At 46.2% G+C, this 16,354-nt stretch overlaps 1 protein-coding gene across 7 annotated transcripts in view; it reads right to left on the bottom strand.

Moving 5' to 3' along the window:
* Window positions 1–1,380: 1,380 nt before the first annotated feature.
* TTC12 (tetratricopeptide repeat domain 12) overlaps window positions 1,381–16,354 on the bottom strand; it is a 49,883-nt gene continuing 34,909 nt past the window's right edge. For 4 of the 7 annotated variants that reach the window (XM_036862606.1, XM_036862603.1, XM_036862601.1 and 1 more), the window contains 8 exons: window positions 16,119–16,211; window positions 15,000–15,060; window positions 14,074–14,211; window positions 13,511–13,609; window positions 12,962–13,030; window positions 5,054–5,155; window positions 3,620–3,719; window positions 1,416–2,759 (listed from right to left, as the gene is read on the bottom strand). In XM_036862606.1, the coding sequence (XP_036718501.1) occupies window positions 2,197–2,759; window positions 3,620–3,719; window positions 5,054–5,155; window positions 12,962–13,030; window positions 13,511–13,609; window positions 14,074–14,211; window positions 15,000–15,060; window positions 16,119–16,211 (1,225 nt within the window). In that variant the 3' untranslated portion in view covers window positions 1,416–2,196. Of the gene's footprint in view, window positions 2,760–3,619; window positions 3,720–5,053; window positions 5,156–12,961; window positions 13,031–13,510; window positions 13,610–14,073; window positions 14,212–14,999; window positions 15,061–16,118; window positions 16,212–16,354 lie in introns of all 7 variants that reach the window. The other 3 variants (XM_036862605.1, XM_036862604.1, XM_036862607.1) reach the window with 3 other exon arrangements.

Below are 16,354 nucleotides of genomic sequence, written 5' to 3' on the forward strand. Positions count from 1 at the left end.
ATCTCCCTCTGCAATTCAGTAGCCTCTTGAAGTGTGTTTGTTTGCATGATGGGACTGAGTGGGCAAGTCCCAGCCTCTCTAATGTGGCCTGTCACTTGCCTGCCACCCAGGGACAGTAGGGCACCAACACAGAGAACTCCAGTGAGCTTGATCCCAGAGTGAGACTCTCAGGGCTATTGATTTCCTTCCAGCCCCCCAAAGTGACAATGATCTCTCTTGGTTTCCAAGGGCTATCTCACTTGCAAAGACCCATTTGTTCGGGTGTGTTGAAAAAAATCTCTCAGGAGGAGGGTTTCCTTTCTTACGTGGTCCAAAAACATTCAGTTCTGATTCCTTAAAGGACGTGTGCTTACCTTTGCCCAGCCCCCTTAAATTTAACTCAGATGACATCAAAGTCAACCCCCTCAATCTCAAGATGGAGCCTAGAAATCGCTTATATTTGTGTAGCATTTTGCAATTCCTCGTGGCTTTGCCTCCAAAACTTCATTCAATCTTCACAGTAATGTTGGAGATAGGTTGGACAGGTATTACTCTAGCTTTTCCAAAAGCGGCAACCAAAGCTCAGAGAGGTTGAGTGTCTTGCCCAAAGTCACACAGCTGCCAGGCAGCAGGGTAAGTAGGACCACAGGCCTTTGGAACTTTGGTCTGGGACACTTGGCATTCACTCTACCGTGCAGGTCCCGCCTCCTACCCTAAAACAGTCAAGTGATGGTACTGAGAAGTGGAAGAGTGGTGGCACTTATTGGACTTTTTGCTTAGGGACTTGGGGTCCAAAGGTAACCCTGTCAGTTTCAGAGTGGACTGAGGGCAACTGTAAGGGAGCAGCGCCTTTTGGGGATGGGGTGGGAGAGCAAGGTGGGTTAGAGAAATAGATTATGTCTGGCTTTGTGAGAGTTCAGGAGAGAAACAGATCCCCCCCCCCCCCTGCTCTGGCACTGGGAGCAGAAGACAATTTAAGGGAAGGGGGTGTCACAGCATCCTTGCATGGGGCGGAGGAAGGCAGTGGGTGGTGTTTCCAGGACTGACTCCCCTGGACCTTACAGAACTCCCTGCTGGGGAGCCACACCCACCACTCAACCCACTGAATTCAAGACCGTGCGCCACAGCCAGGTCTGAGACCATGCAGACGCCGCTGCAGCTGTGTCTTGGCACTTCAGAGCTGGAAAACAGAGGCCAAAACGCCACTCCTGAAAAACCTGATGGTTCTAGCGTGTTGCCCGCAGAAAACAGCAAGAGGGGCAGGTGGGGTGTTAGGCGGAATCCAGTTCCTATCTAGAACCGCTGCTTACCAGAGAGTCTGGGAAAGTCTTGTGACCAGTGAAAACCAACAGGCGAACACTCTGAAGATCAGTATTCAGGTCTGGAGTGGATATTCAGAAAGTCTTTATTGGCACAGGAACGAGCCAGAGCTCACACGGACGCCACGTCTCTCAAGAATTGTCCATGTACTTCATGGTAGAGTTGAGAATCTCCATCCCGTGAAGCTCTCTCAGTAGAGCAGCAAACCTGTCATAATCAGAACACAAACTCCGGGACATAAATGCCAGGGTGCAGACACCTGGCCCCCAGAGGCATCCCCCCACCTCAGGCAGAAGCCGGCTGGGAAGGCAGGACAGGGCAGCTGCTGCTGCCCTGGGGAGCCCTAAAGATCAAAGCGGGGAGACCCTCAGGAGGCCCACAAAACACGGCAACACTCGCCGTGTGAGTGGCAGATGTGACAGGGACCTGCGGGACCTGCTCTCGGGAGCTCCCCAGCAGGTTGCCACAGCGAGCCCATCCTAGCTGATGTGCTTTGCTTTCTGTAGAAGAAAGATTTTATCCATTCTTTCCATTTGAACAATCAGACAGAACTCGAAAAGGCCGTAGACGTCATCCAGGCCCACCCTCTCATTCTCCAGAGGAGGGGTGGGAGGGGGAGGCTGTGCGAGAAGGAAGCAGGCAGGCCACAGGCCCTCCCCACCATGGAAGGCACCCCCTCCTGTGCCAGGGCACCACGCTCAGCCACAGGTGGGCACCTTCCAGGAACACGAGGGCCAGGCGTTCCAGCGCCTCAGATCGGGGCAGAGCGGGGTGGAAGCCTGAGCTGAGAGAGGCACGATACCCAGGTCAAGTGCAGGCTCCTGTCTGAGCTTGTTGGGTGGCCTTAATCATGCCGCTCCCCAACCTCGCCTGTTTTCTCCAGCGCAAGAGCTTACCCTACGGGACATTCTCCCATACGCTTAGGTCCCAAGCAGAAAAAAAAAAAAAAAATGAAGCGGGGGAGGTCTGTTTCTGGAAAAGCAGAGGAGAGAGAAAGGAGACAGAGAGAAGGGGAGAGGGTGTGAGAGGGAGAGGGAGGAGGGGTAGAAAGAGGAGAGGCTGGAGGAGACTGCGGGAATGGAACAGAGAGAAGACGACGGCCGTCGGTGCCCAGAAAGATCCCTGTCCCATAACCGTGTTCCCTCTCCGGCTGCAGCCTGAGCTCTCCCCAGTGCCCTGGGGGTGGGGGGGCTTCCTCCAGAGAAGCAGCTGGGCTCCCTGCCGCGCCGTGCACCTGGGCTCGGCCGTGCACAGCTTCCCCAGGGCGATGCCCGCGTTCAGCTGCACGGCCGTCTTCTGCGCGTCGCCGCCCGCGAGCTTCAGCAAAACCGGCACGATGTCCGTGGTCAGCAGGGACGAGGCCACGTGTGGCACCTCCACGCAGTTCCCCAGGCAGAGGGTGGCGTTGCCCACCAGAATCTCATCCTCCGAGCCCAGCAGCTGCATCAGGACGCCGAGCTCTACAGGGTGGAGAACAAGCGGGAGGCTGGCAGTGGAACACGGGGGGCACAGGGAGGTGGCAGCGGATGGACATGTCACCTGCTCGGCAAATCCCTATTGAGTGCTCTGAAGCTCTCTGGCTCCTGGCTGTGTCTCTGAGGGACTTCAGGAGCCCAGGGCAGAGCCTGGCAGGACTCAGTTGTCCCGGGAATGCAGGCTATGCATTGGACAGGTCCATTCTCTCTACATCCCCAATCTGAACCTCTCAGCTCTACCTGACAGCCCCCGCCTGAGTGGCAGGCCATGGGCTGGCACCCTGTACCTGTGGGGCCAGGAACAGGTTCCACAGGAAAGGTTCCTGCTCCCCACTCAGTGGGGATCCCCTCAGTTCACGCCTGTGCGGCCCCAGAGGAGGTGGGAAAGAGAGCGTTAGCAGGACCCCTGCCCCGCATGACAGGGCAGTGACTGGACTAAAGCCAGGCTCAGCCTCTCTCATTCTCCTTGGTCACTAAGGTGTTTCTCGTGGGAAGGAAGAGGACCCGTGTTAGGTCAGTCTAAGCAGAATGCTTTACAAACAAGCTCAATTCACTTGGAGTGGGGAGGTAGCTCCCAGCTTTGATTCTGTTATCTTTGAGCTGCTTCCCAGCTGAGTCTTCCAGCAAGGATGTGGTACCTGTGCGCGGGCCGAATGCTAATTAAGAGCTTTCAGAGCTGGAGGTGAGGTGACGTCATCTTCATACACACTGCCTGAGTCCGGGGAGCGGGTGACGCCATCATCCTCAGTCTTTCCTCCCTCGTCACCGGCAGTTCCCTTTGCAGCTTCCCGGCTTGATTAACCTCTGGGTTAATGTGGGCTCCACTTAAAGAAACTGTCACTTACTTTTATCCAGCCTTATCAGCTCTTCTCGCGCTTCGTGATAACTATTAGTGCAGATGGCGAGTATCTTTACCGCATAACGTGACGCAGTCTGGCCTCCTGCCTAGATTTCAGAGTGAAATTAGGAAAAGAAAATCAATGCCATGGTTGTTCTCGGCCAGAAACTACAGTCAGCAGCTGTGATTGTGCTCGTGGCTTCCTAGACTTCTGAGACAGAGCTCTGCTGACAATAGCGTGTGCTTCCTGGCGAGTGGGCCTGGTCCCTGCTGGGATGCAGTGTCACTCACATCCTCCCTAACGTGGCCCTCACCCCCGCTATGAATGTAGGCCTGTCATGTACACCTGAGTAATTACCTGTGGAAGGCTTAGGAGTGAGTGGCTGAGAAGAGAATGGTGTTGTCGACTGGCAGATCTACCAAAAAAGGGAGGAAAAGGCCCTCCCATGTCATTTCGCCATTTGAGAATGAGGGTTGACTTGAGAAGGCTGTCAGGCTGACAGGCCTGCATGGAGAACATTACGAACCTAGATCATTTTAAGAGGTGACAACTGTCGAATCATAACCCTTAAAATCACCCTATGTGGGGTCTTTAAAATGCATGTGTGTATGAAGGCATGCATAATGCACATGCGTGTACATGCAACCAGCAGGCTCCGGTGGGTGTGCAAGAGTTATACAGAGTGAATGACGGTCATCATCCGCGTGGCTGCCTAAACTCAGACCCACCACCCTGCCCCCTCAATATCGCCCCTGCCCCAGAAGCAGCCCCCCGACAGAGCACGCTTCCTGGTGCCACTCAGCCTGGGTTTTATGAGTAAGTCTCCCATGGGGTCACCACAGTAACATGGGGGCGTGACCCTCACTGGGTACATGCATCGCTGGCGGGACCCAGAGATGCAACCTAGTAACTCACCTCCCACTTCAGGAGAATCTAGTTAACTCTTGTACTGACTCACACAGATTCACTGCACTCATATTGCGGGGAAAATCTGAACATCCTTTTAAAAGCCACACGGTTACTCTGCAGCCTACATATCTCATAAATGGAGTTATCTCCAACCTTCTCCAGGTAACTGGATAAAGCGTCACGAGCAGGAAACCATGAACAAAACCAGGACCCGAGAAACCTTGTTGAAGCCACTCAGACCATCTTTTTCGAGGACAGAGGCCATACATTTTTAAAGTTAGGTTTAAGTGGTAAGCAGTTTTTATGGATGTTATCTAATGAACAATTATTTGTTCAACAATCTTACATTGCTGGTCAGAGCAGAGTCTGGGGGGACAGGCAGAAGGGAATCTCCATTCGAGAAGGTTAGAAGCTAGCAGGGGGGGAAATAGAAGAACCTTAACTGAACAAAGCCCTCCTTAATTCTGTTCCCCAAATAAAATATGACACTCCCGGAAATTCAGGAGGTTGTAACCAATGAAGTTATTTTACCTTCAGGAATTTAATCATTTTCTTCACCACTCCTGCTCTGAGGGCCTCCTCAACAATTTTCAGAGAGGAAGAAAGGGTGCGGCTAAGAATGCCAGCAGCTCTCTGAGTGAAGCAGAAAGAAAGGCTGATTAAACGTTCCTAAGTGGGGAGGGGCAAGAAAGGGGTAGGGGGTTAAGGCTACAAACTACGATGCATAAAATAAATAAGCCACAAGGGTATATCGTACAGCACAGGGAATATAGCCAATATTTTATCATAATTATAAATGGAGCAGAACCTTTAAAAATTGTGAATCACTGTGTTGTACACCTGAAACATATAATATTGTACACCCACTATACCTCAATAGAAATTTTTTTCTTAAAATGTTGATGACCTTTTAAAGTCAACAAGCAGTTTGATGAGGCAAAAACAATCATTAGTATTAGATGCAAAATAATACCTTGACTTTAAAAATACAGTGGCCAAGGAATTGATAGCAAGTCAAGTACTGTTCTTTGTAATAAAGCTGCTGGGTAGGCAATTCTAAGGGCTGCCAACATTGCCCCCGGGTGCACAGAGGCCCAGCTTATTCCAGCTTCACACAGGACCAGCGTTCAACCCTTGGCAAGAAAGTCCTGCCCTGTATCACCCGTGGGGCTCTGATACCAACAGGGCCCTTATTAGATGGTGGACTTCCTGGATGGATCCTCTGGGACTTTCAGCTTTTCCTTTCTCTTTTCTAAATCTTTGTCTTTTTATTCTATTTTCTGGGAGACTTCATTGATTTTATTTGTCAGTTCTGATTTTTAAAAACATAGTTCTGTTACTATTTTATGGCCATAACACTATCTTGAATCTTTCTGAAGATACGAGTGATAGTTATTAATTTTTTCTTCTGTTTTCTACTTCATCTCTATTTTTTGAGAGTCAAATTTTCTGCTTACCTTGCTTTGTCTATTTATTTGCATGGCTTTCCTGATATGCCTGGTGAGAGCTACCCTTAGCTCTCCAGTCACATTTATGAAAAAAGCAGTATGTTTGGGTACACTATGTTTATGGGAAGTTTGTCCACTGACAGGTGGAGAGGTGGCACTCTCAAATACCAGAAAGCAAAAATTTTTTCTCTGGTCTTTCAATTCCTTTAGGAAAAAAAGGCTCATTTTATGCCTGAGGAATAGATGCCTGGCTGCCAAATGCAGTCCCCCCATCTCTTACTTCTGTCCTCTGCTGTAGCTGGCAGTCTGAATTCTCGATCTTCTCCATGGAACTGCAAGACAGACCTGCTACCTCCCAGCTGGGCTCCCCTCATCTGTCCTCTACACGAAGGCTTCTTTAGCCCTGCCTCATTAATTACCAATCTGGCAGCTGTTCTCCATCTTCCAGAAACTAGCTACAATAACTTACCCTTTGGCGACCTCTTGCCTGTTCACTTTGTCAGTGTGGGTTTCTGCCTTTTTTTCCCCCTAATGTCTTTAGTCTCATTTTAATGAAGTCTCCAGAGCAAGAATGGACAAGCTTGTGTATTATCATATTACCTATCTTGTTTCCCTAATCTGCTTCCTGCAGGGGCTAGGATGTGACTACAGTTGACAGTACAGCTCTCTTTTCAGGCCCAAGGCGGTAGAGAGAGCACCGTATTAAAGGACCGGGTTCCCTGCTAAGGCTACTGCCCTGCTCAACAAGCTGGTCAGCACCCACCTAGCTGTAGCCAAGCAGAGTCCTGGGGACATCTGGCCCAGAGTCCTTGAAGGGCCAGTGTGGAACTAGTGCAGGCCCAGCTTTAGACCCACCAGCCAGAAAACCCCAAGTACCCAAGAACAGTGGTGCTTACCACTTTTGGGGTCGTGTATCATTTTTGAGGATCTGATGAAAGCTGTGGTGGCCTCCAGTCCCATGAAAATGCACATACACTCAGAATTTTCTGTACAATTGCTGGGGGTTCCAGGGAACCTGAAGACCTACCACATCTTCCTGGAGCTCAGGTTAAGCAGCTTTGCCCTGTAAGTCTGGATTGACTTCAGGGAAGCTGTGGGCTTGCTGGCCACAAACAGGATATGCTGGATCTACTTGGAAGGTTTTTACAACCCTGAAACCAGTCCCCCCGCTGTGATCCTTTTTTTTTTTTTCAAAAAAACTTTTTTTAATACAGCAGGTTCTCATTAGTTATCTATTTTATACATATTAGTGTATATACGTCAATCCCAATCTCCCAATTCAACCCACCACCATCCCCCCTTCACGTCCCCCCCTTGGTGTCCATACATTTGTTCTCTACATCTGTGTCTCTATTTCTGCCTTGCAAACCGGTTCTCCTGTACCATTTTTCTAGATTCCACATATATGTGTCAATACACGATATTTGTTTTTCTCTTTCTGACTTACTTCAATCTGCATGACAGTCTCTAGATCCATCCACGTCTCTACAAATGACCCAATTTCGTTCCTTTTTATGGCTGAGTAATGTTCCATTGTATATATGTACCACATCTTCTTTATCCATTCATCTGTCGATGGGCATTTAGGTTGCTTCCATGACCTGACTATTGTAAATAATGCTGCAATGAACTTTGGGGTGCATGTGTCTTTTTGAATTATGGTTTTCTAAGGGTATATGCCCAGTAGTGGGATTGCTGGGTCATACGGTAATTCTATTTTTAGTTTTTTAAGGAACCTCCATACTGTTCTCCATAGTAGCTGTATCAATTTACATTCCCACCAACAGTGCAAGAGGGTTCCCTTTTCTCCACACCCTCTCCAGCATTTGTTGTTTGTAGATTTTCTGATGATGCCCATTCTAACTGGTGTGAGGTGATGCCTCATTGTAGTTTTGATTTGCATTTTTCTAATAATTAGTGATGTTGAGCAGCTTTTCATGTGCCTCTTGGCCATCTGTACGTCTTCTTTGGAGAGATGTCTATTCAGGTCTTCTGCCCATTTATTGATTGGGTTGTTTGTTTTTTTCATATTGAGCTGCATGAGCTGTTGATATTTTTTTTTGAGATTAATCCTTTGTCCGTTGATTCGTTTGCAAATATTTTCTCCCATTCAGAGGGTTGTCTTTTCGTTTTGTTTATAGTTTCCTTTGATGTGCAAAAGATTTTATTAGGTCCTATTAGGTCCAATTTATTTTTGTTTTTATTTCTATTACTCTAGGAGGTGGGTCAAAAAAGATCTTGCTGTGATTTATGTCAAAGAGTGTTCTTCCTATGTTTTCCTCTAAGAGTTTTATAGTGTCCGGTCTTACATTTAGGTATTTAATCCATTTTGAGTTTATTTTTGTGTAGGGTGTTAGGGAGTGTTCTAATTTCCTTCTTTTACATGTAGCTGTCCAGTTTTGCCAGCACCACTTACTGAAGAGACTGTCTTTTTTCCACTGTATATTCTTGCCTCCTTCGTCATAAATTAGGTGACCATAGGTACATGGGTTTATCTCTGGACTTTCTATCCTGTTCCATTGATCTATATTTCTGTTTCTGTACCGGTACCATATTGTCTTGACTACTGTAGCTCTGTAGTATAATCTGAAGTCAGGGAGTCTGATTCCTCCAGCTCCGTTTTTCCCCCCAACACTGCTTTGGCTATTCAGGGTCTTTTGTGTCTCCATACAAATTTTAAGATTTTTTGTTCTAGTTCTGTAAAAAATGCCACTGGTAATTTGATAGGGATTGCATTGAATCTCTAGACTGCTTTGCATAGTATAGTCATTTTCAATATATTGAGTCTTCCAATCCAAGAACATGGTATATCTCTCCATCTGTTTGTGTCATCTTTGATTTATTTCATCAGTGTTTTATAGTGTTCTCAGTACAGGTCTTTTACCTCCTTAGGTAGGTTTATTGCTAGGTATTTTATTCTTTTTGTTGCAATGGTGAATGGGATTGTTTCCTTAATTTCTCTTTCTGATCTTTCATGTCAGTGTATAGGAATGCAAGAGATTTCTGTGCATTAATTTTGTATCCTGCAACTTTACCAAATTCATTGATTAGCTCTAGTAGTTTTGTGGTGGCATATTTAGGATTCTTTATGTATAGTATCATGTCATCTGCAAACAGTGACAGTTTTTCTTCTTGTTTTCCAATTTGTATTCCTTTTCTTTTTCTTCTCTGATTGCTGTCGCTAAGACTTCCAAAACTATGTTGAATAATAGTGGCAAGAGTGGACATCCTTGTCTTGTTCGTGATCTTAGAGGAAATGCTTTCACTTTTTCACCATTGAGAATGATGTCTGCTGTGGGTTTGACATATATGGCCTTTATTATGTTGAGGTAGATTCCCTCTATGCCCACTTTCTGGAGAGTCTCTATCATAAATGGGTGTTGAATTTTGTCAAAAGCTTTTTCTGTATCTATTGAGATGATCATATGGTTTTTATTCTTCAGTTTGTTAATATGGTGTATCACATTGATTGATTTGCGTATACTGAAGAAACCTTGCATCCCTGGGATAAATCCCTCTTGATCATGGTGTATGATCCTTTTAATGTGTTGTTGGATTCTGTTTGCTAGCATTTTGTTGAGGATTTTTGCATCTATATTCATCACTGATATTGGTCTGTAACTTTTTTTTGTAGTATCTCTGTCTGGTTTTGGTATCAGGGTGATGGTGGCCTCATAAATGAGTTTGGGAGTGTTCCTTCCTCTACAATTTTTCGGAAGAGTTTGAGAAGGATGGGTGTTAGCTCTTCTCGAAATGTTTGATAGAATTCACCTGTGAAGCCATCTGGTCCTGGACTTTTCTTTGTTGGAAGATTTTTAATCACAGTTTCAATTTCATTACTTGTGATTGGTCTCTTCATATTTTCTATTTCTTCCTGGTTCAGTCTTGGAAGGTTATACCTTTCTAAGAATTTGTCCATTTCTTCGTGGTTGTCCATTTTATTGGCATAGACTTGCTCGTAGTAGTCTCTTAGGATGCTTTGTATTTCTGCAGTGTCTGTTGTAACTTCTCCTTTTTCATTTCTAATTTTATTGATTTGAGTCCTCTCCCTCTTTTTCTTGATGAGTCTGGCTAATGGTTTATCAATTTTGTTTATCTTCTCAAAGAACCAGCTTTTAGTTTTATTGATCTTTGCTATTGTTTTGTTTCTATTTCATTTATTTCTGCTCTGATCTTTATGATTTCTTTCCTTCTGCTAACTTTGGGTTTTGTTTGTTTGTCTTTCTCTAGTTCCTTTAGGTGTAAGGTTAGATTGTTTATTTGAGATGTTTCTTGAGGTAGGATTGTATTGCTATAAAATTCCCTCTTAGAACTGCTTTTGCTACATTGCATAGGTTTTGGAGTGTTGTGTTTTCATTGTAATTTGTCTCTAGGTATTTTTTGATTTCCTCCTTGATTTCTTCAGTGACCTCTTGGTTATTTAGTAGTGTATTGTTTAGCCTCCATGTGTTTGTATTTTTTACAGATTTTTTCCTGTAATTGATATCTAGTTTCATAGCATTGTGGTCAGAGAAGATACTTGATACAATTTCAATTTTCTTAAATTTACCGAGGCTTGATTTGTGACCCAAGATGTGATTTATCCTGAAGAATTTTCTGTGTGCACTTGAGAAGAAACTGTAATCTACTGTTTTTGGATGGAATGTCCTATAAATATTAATTAAATGTATCTGGTCTATTGTGTCATTTAAAACTTGTGTTTCCTTATTAATTTTCTGTCTGGATGATCTGTCCATTGGTTTAAGTAGGGTGTTAATGTCCCCCACTATTACTGTGTTACTGTCGATTTCCTCTTTTATAGCTGTTAGCAGTTGCCTTATGTATTGAGGTGCTCCTATGTTGGGTGCATATATATTTATAATTGTTACATCTTCTTCTTGGATTGATCCCTTGATCATTATGTAGTGTCCTTCCTTGTCTCTTGTAACATTCTTTATTTTAAAGTCTATTTTATCTGATATGAGTATTGTTACTGCAGCTTTCTTTTGATTTCCATTTGCATGGAATATCTTTTTCTATCCCCTCACTTTCAGTCTGTATGTGTCCCTAGGTCTGAAGTGGGTCTCCTGTAGACAGCATATATATGGGTCTTTTTGTATCCATTCAGCGAGCTTGTGTCTCTTGGTTGGAGCATTTAATCCATTCACGTCTAAGGTAATTATCGATATGTATGTTCCTATTACCATTTTTTTAATTGTTATGGGGTTTTTTCGTAGGTCCTTTTCTTCTCTTGTGTTTCCCACTTAGAGAAGTTCCTTTAGCATTTGTTGTAGAGCTGGTTTGGTGGTGCTGAATTCTCTTAGCTTTTGCTTGTCTGTAAAGCTTTTGATTTCTCCATCAAATCTGAATGAGATCCTGGCTGGGTAGAGTAATCTTGGTTGTAGGTTCTTCCCTTTCATCACTTTAAATATATCATGCCACTCCCTTCTGGCTTGTAGAGTTTCTGCTGAGAAATCAGCTGTTAATCTTATGGGAGTTCCCTTGTATGTTATTTGTCGTTTTTCCCTTGTTGCTTTCAATAGTTTTTCTTTGTCTTTAATTTTTGTCAATTTGATTACTATGTGTCTTGACGTGTTTCTCCTTGGGTTTATCCTACCTGGGACTCTCTGCGTTTCCTGGACTTGGGTGGCTATTTCCTTTCCCACGTTAGGGAAGTTTTCGACTATAATCCCTTCAAATATTTTCTCAGGTCCTCTCTTCTCCTTCTGGGACCCCTATAATGCGAATGTTGGTGCGTCGAATGTTGTCCCAGAGGTCTCTTAGGATGTCTTCATTTTTTTTCATTCTTTTTCTTTATTTTGTTCCGTGGCAGTGAATTCCACCATTCTGTCTTCCAGGTCACTTAACCGTTCTTCTGCCTCAGTTATTCTGCTATTGATTCCTTCTAGTGTATTTTTCATTTCAGTTATTGTATTGTTCATCTCTGTTTGTTCTTTAATTCTTCTAGTGTTTCTTCCTTAATTCTTCTAGGTCTTTGTTAAACATTTCTTGCATCTTCTTGATCTTTGCCTCCATTCTTTTTGCAAGGTCCTGGATCATCCTCACTATCATTATTCTGATTTCATTTCCTGGAAGGTTGCCTATCTCCACTTCATTTAGTTGTTTTTCTGGGGTTTCATCTCGTTCCTTCATCTGGTACATAGTCCTCTGCCTTTTCATTTTGTCTACCTTTCTGTGAATGTGGTTTTCATTCCACAGGCTGCAGAATCATAGGTCTTCTTGCTTCTGCTGTCTGCCCTCTGGTGGATGAGGCTATCTAAGAGGCTTGTGCCCAGGCTGTGATCCTTGAAGGGCTGGTTTCCCAGACCTGCCCTGGATGTGACGCCAATTGTTTCTCTAGGTTTAGGGCCCTGACCTAATAGGCATAAAAGTTGGGGTGATTCCTAATGTGAGTGAAGAACACATCCCATGATAACGGCAAACAGCCTCTTGAATCATATCAACATTCTCCTCCTGATACACTATGCTAACCATAGGCCTTCTTAATTTTCTTAGCCAAATGTCAGAAACAGAAGAAAGCCATTCCAGCATATATCTCTAAGGGGGCTAAAACCATTATGCATAAACAGCCTCCAGAATCAGTGGCTTCAAATTATGTGTCTGGCTTTTTTGACTATGGAAGAAAGATTCCAAATAAAATCATTTGGCCTGTCCAATTTGCACAGAGATGGCTTGATATAGGACAAATCAGATAGATTACCTTGGATAAGTTGTTAAGTGCCACAGTTTACAGAAAAGGGATTCTTAACTGGGGTTCCTGGACTCTAGGGCCTCCACAGATGGGCACTGGTGGGGGGTGTCACCAAATCCCCTGAAACCATAGGCAAATTCGGTATTTATGTGCTATGGGCATCATTTTGAGGAGTATATAATCTGCCCCATATCTCAGAGAATCAGTAGAATCTGAAAGGTGTGGTGACTTCAAAACAAAACAAAACAAAAGGAGAACAACAAAGGAAGCTGTTTCTGGATTTCCCTGGGAGAAGCTTACTGTGAGGATTCCTCCATCCTGGCTGTTCAGTAGAGACAGGCACTTCCTGCTCACCTCCATGGCCCAAACCTACAACAACAGGGAGCGGGAGAAGGAGTTTGCCTGTCCTGGTCATGGTCCTCTGCCTCTTCCTTCTGAGCGCTCAAGTAGAACCGAACACTCTCCACTCCCTCCCTCTCGCCACCACCATGTCTGTCCATGTTTCCTTCACAACATCTTCTTCTATTGCTCTCATTTCTTCCCACATCCAACTCCCCTGACTACAGGGTGACACCTTGAGAGCAGGAACCACGTCGTATTTGACTTTGTAAATGCAGAACCTAGCACCGTGCTCAGTGCCCTGGATACTCAACTGGTTTTCAGAATCAATACCTGACAGAGCGACTCATCCATCCCTTGGCAGCGCAGGGACAGAGTGTCCGCCCAGCTTTCCCCATTCCCACTGCCAGTGTAGGAGCACTGCAGGATAGTGCTTCTATCCTCTTTGCAGAAATGAGAACAGTTCTATGCAACAGAATGGGTTAAGGTAGGGAGAAAAGAATGTGGTACCTCAGAGACAAAGGGGGACTGAAGACACAAGTTCATCATGAGTCCCAGGAGGGTATACATGACCTCTCTGAACAGGTCCACATCCTCCTCACACTTGGCCTTTGGAAACAAAACAAGGTGATCAATGATCTTCCTGCAGCTTGTCATGGTCATCTGTTCCCCCTGGTGATGGTCTCGGTATCACTCACACTCCCTAAAATTGTCAGTGTCATGAACCTAAGTGATGTGGGAAGATCTGAGACCGGTTTACAGCACAGAGTGTGTGGCGCCTCATGTCGTATGTCATACGTTGTATGCCCTGGGTTCAAACTGCAGATGGAGCTGCTGAAATGGGTGCTCAAGGCAGCTCCACAGAAAACCCTTCAAACATCTCCGGGGTGGAAGAGACTTGATCTGGAGGACTCTGTAAGGCCAGCTGCCCATCAAACCTACTGTTACAGAAGGGGTAAGCCACTGGCCCCAGCACCCTCAAACAGAATTTTTGGCAAAGCCAGATAACGAAGAAGAAGCCAATGCCCTCAAAGCAGGTAAAAGACCAACTTTGACTAGAAAAGCTGAAATACCATGAGGGCCAAGCAGGCATCCCTGAATTCTTCAGAGGCAGACATCTGTCTTCGGGTGGCAGCCTCAGCGCTGAGGTTTCCCATAATGGCAATACACTGGCAGAGAGCTGAGGTGTTGGTGACCTTGGGATCTCTCTTCTAAAAGGGGATGAAGAGAAAGCGAATCTGCAGAGAGCAGGCAAATGATGCCAAAATAATCTCTAGGGGCATCCCTCACTCACCAAAATGTCTGGGAACCAGATAGCATTATGCCACGTGGGGACATCGGTGGGGTCACGCTGGCAGAAAGGAAGAAGGCACACAGAGGGGGAGACCCCAAATCACCTTGGCCTGGAATAGGGAGGCCTAGGGCTTAATCCCAGTCACTCCATCAACCAGCTGGGGGCACTGGGACAAGTCCTGTCCCTTCTCAGACCTTCCATTTCCACATCTGTGAAATACTGGGGTGTCAGTATGCCCTCTAAGGTCCCCTGAAACTTCTATGGTTCCCTGGGGACAGGTCTAGTCACAGCATGCTCTCCTGGAGGACTCCCCGCCTGGCAATTTTCTCCCTCATCAGCTCCAACCACCACACCTGCCCTCCTGACCGAGATGACTGCCATTCAGGGGACAGGGTTGCAGGTGGTACTTATGACGGGACTTGGCTCAGAAGAAGACTGATGGAGACCGACAGACTCTCCGCCTTCACCTACTGCGGCCCCCAGGCAGGCTTTCCTCCCCTGTAACCAGCTCTGCCCGTATGCCATCTCCACCTGCCCCCACTGCAGCTGTTTCAACAACCAAGACTTGCATAAATTCCAGCTGTGAATAAATGATTAATCAACCTGAGAGGCAACAGGAGTTCTGGGGGGTAAACTGTGTTGAAACAGTCCTGCTCATGCTCCCAAAAGGGTCTGTCACAGGTGATAAAATGAGGGCTTACTCACCAGCACGCCCGTCAGTGCCAGGAGAACATCCGGAAGGCTGGCCTGGAACCAGACTTGGAATCTGTCGAGAGAACATCAGCCATGATTTATTTCTACCCCGTGCAAACTAAAACATAAATAGAGCATCTTGGGTGATGCAGCAGACCGTCCAGCCCTGGGCCCGTGTGACTTGCCCCTGCATGGATGATTCATTCGGAACCAAAAATGGTCATCACTGGGCAGGTAATGTGGCTTTACTTTTTCTAAGCCTGGAGACTTGCCTTTGATGTTAAACAACAGATCTCAGAGGGCAGCTCTCTTATGCAGAAGCTGCTGGAATCCCTAGGTTTCTGCCGAACTGACTTAGCACCACCCCTGCCCTCCCCTTGCTTTGAGTCTACACGCTGTGTGCCGTGCAAACAGGAGACACGGTGTAAGCATGTTCACGTGTCACAGCCGTGAGGAGGGCCCCGAGGCACACACACGTCCACCAGCTAGGGAGGCGAGTGCACCCTCCCAGCGCGTGCTGATGGCCGGCTTCCAGCACAAGCAGCTCTCTCGCATCATATGACCGTTCCTAAGTAAGACGCCCTAAAGTTCATGAGGAAATTAAAAACAAGATGCAGTTTTTAAAAAACTGAAAAGTTATGAAAATCTAAGACCTTTACCGTCTTCCCCAGCAGCAGCTAAACAAAGAAAAAAAAGCGCAGGGGGGATGGTTACCCATACTGCCACTGGCGGCCCGGGAGGGCTCTACTTTGTCACCGTGTTTCTCCTCCCTCCCCCTCCTTCTCTCCCTCTCTTTCTCTCTCATTTAATCAACACATGTCTGCCAGGCAGTTCCTATTAGGCACTGATTAGGGGAAGAAGCCTCACTGCATAGCAGATTTGCTTGCTGGGAGAGTTACTCTTCTAAGTATGTTACTGCTTCCAAGCTCACTGAGGGCCAGGTCGCCCCCCGCACCTAGAGGGACTGGAACGGGAGTGGCTGACCACAGCCCCTGAAGACATCAGCTCTCCTACGCAGTGAATCTTGCGATGCTCAGTTGGTCCAGCCTCCCGTGTGCCGCACGCTTTAGAAGATCAGACAGTTCAACAAAGGTTGCAGAAGAAATGTCAGTTTCTGGAAATAAAAATTACCTTTCTTCCAGAGCCAAGTCTGTGAGCAGTCCCATGGCTGAGTTGGCCTTTTTATCTGAGAAATCAAGAAACGACACGAGGGCTTCCAACAACCTGCAAAAATCCATAACACCCTCAGGGTGGGCTGACCTCCAGCTGACAGCGTCCCCAACAAGGAGGCTTCGCGTGGAGGCCAGGAAGGAGTCAGCACCTGAGTGAAATAAGCTGAAAGGGCCTTGCCATGCTCACCAGGAAGC

The sequence above is a fragment of the Balaenoptera musculus genome, chromosome 8 (genome assembly GCF_009873245.2).
Source record: "Balaenoptera musculus isolate JJ_BM4_2016_0621 chromosome 8, mBalMus1.pri.v3, whole genome shotgun sequence".
NCBI classification, from domain to species: domain Eukaryota; kingdom Metazoa; phylum Chordata; class Mammalia; order Artiodactyla; family Balaenopteridae; genus Balaenoptera; species Balaenoptera musculus.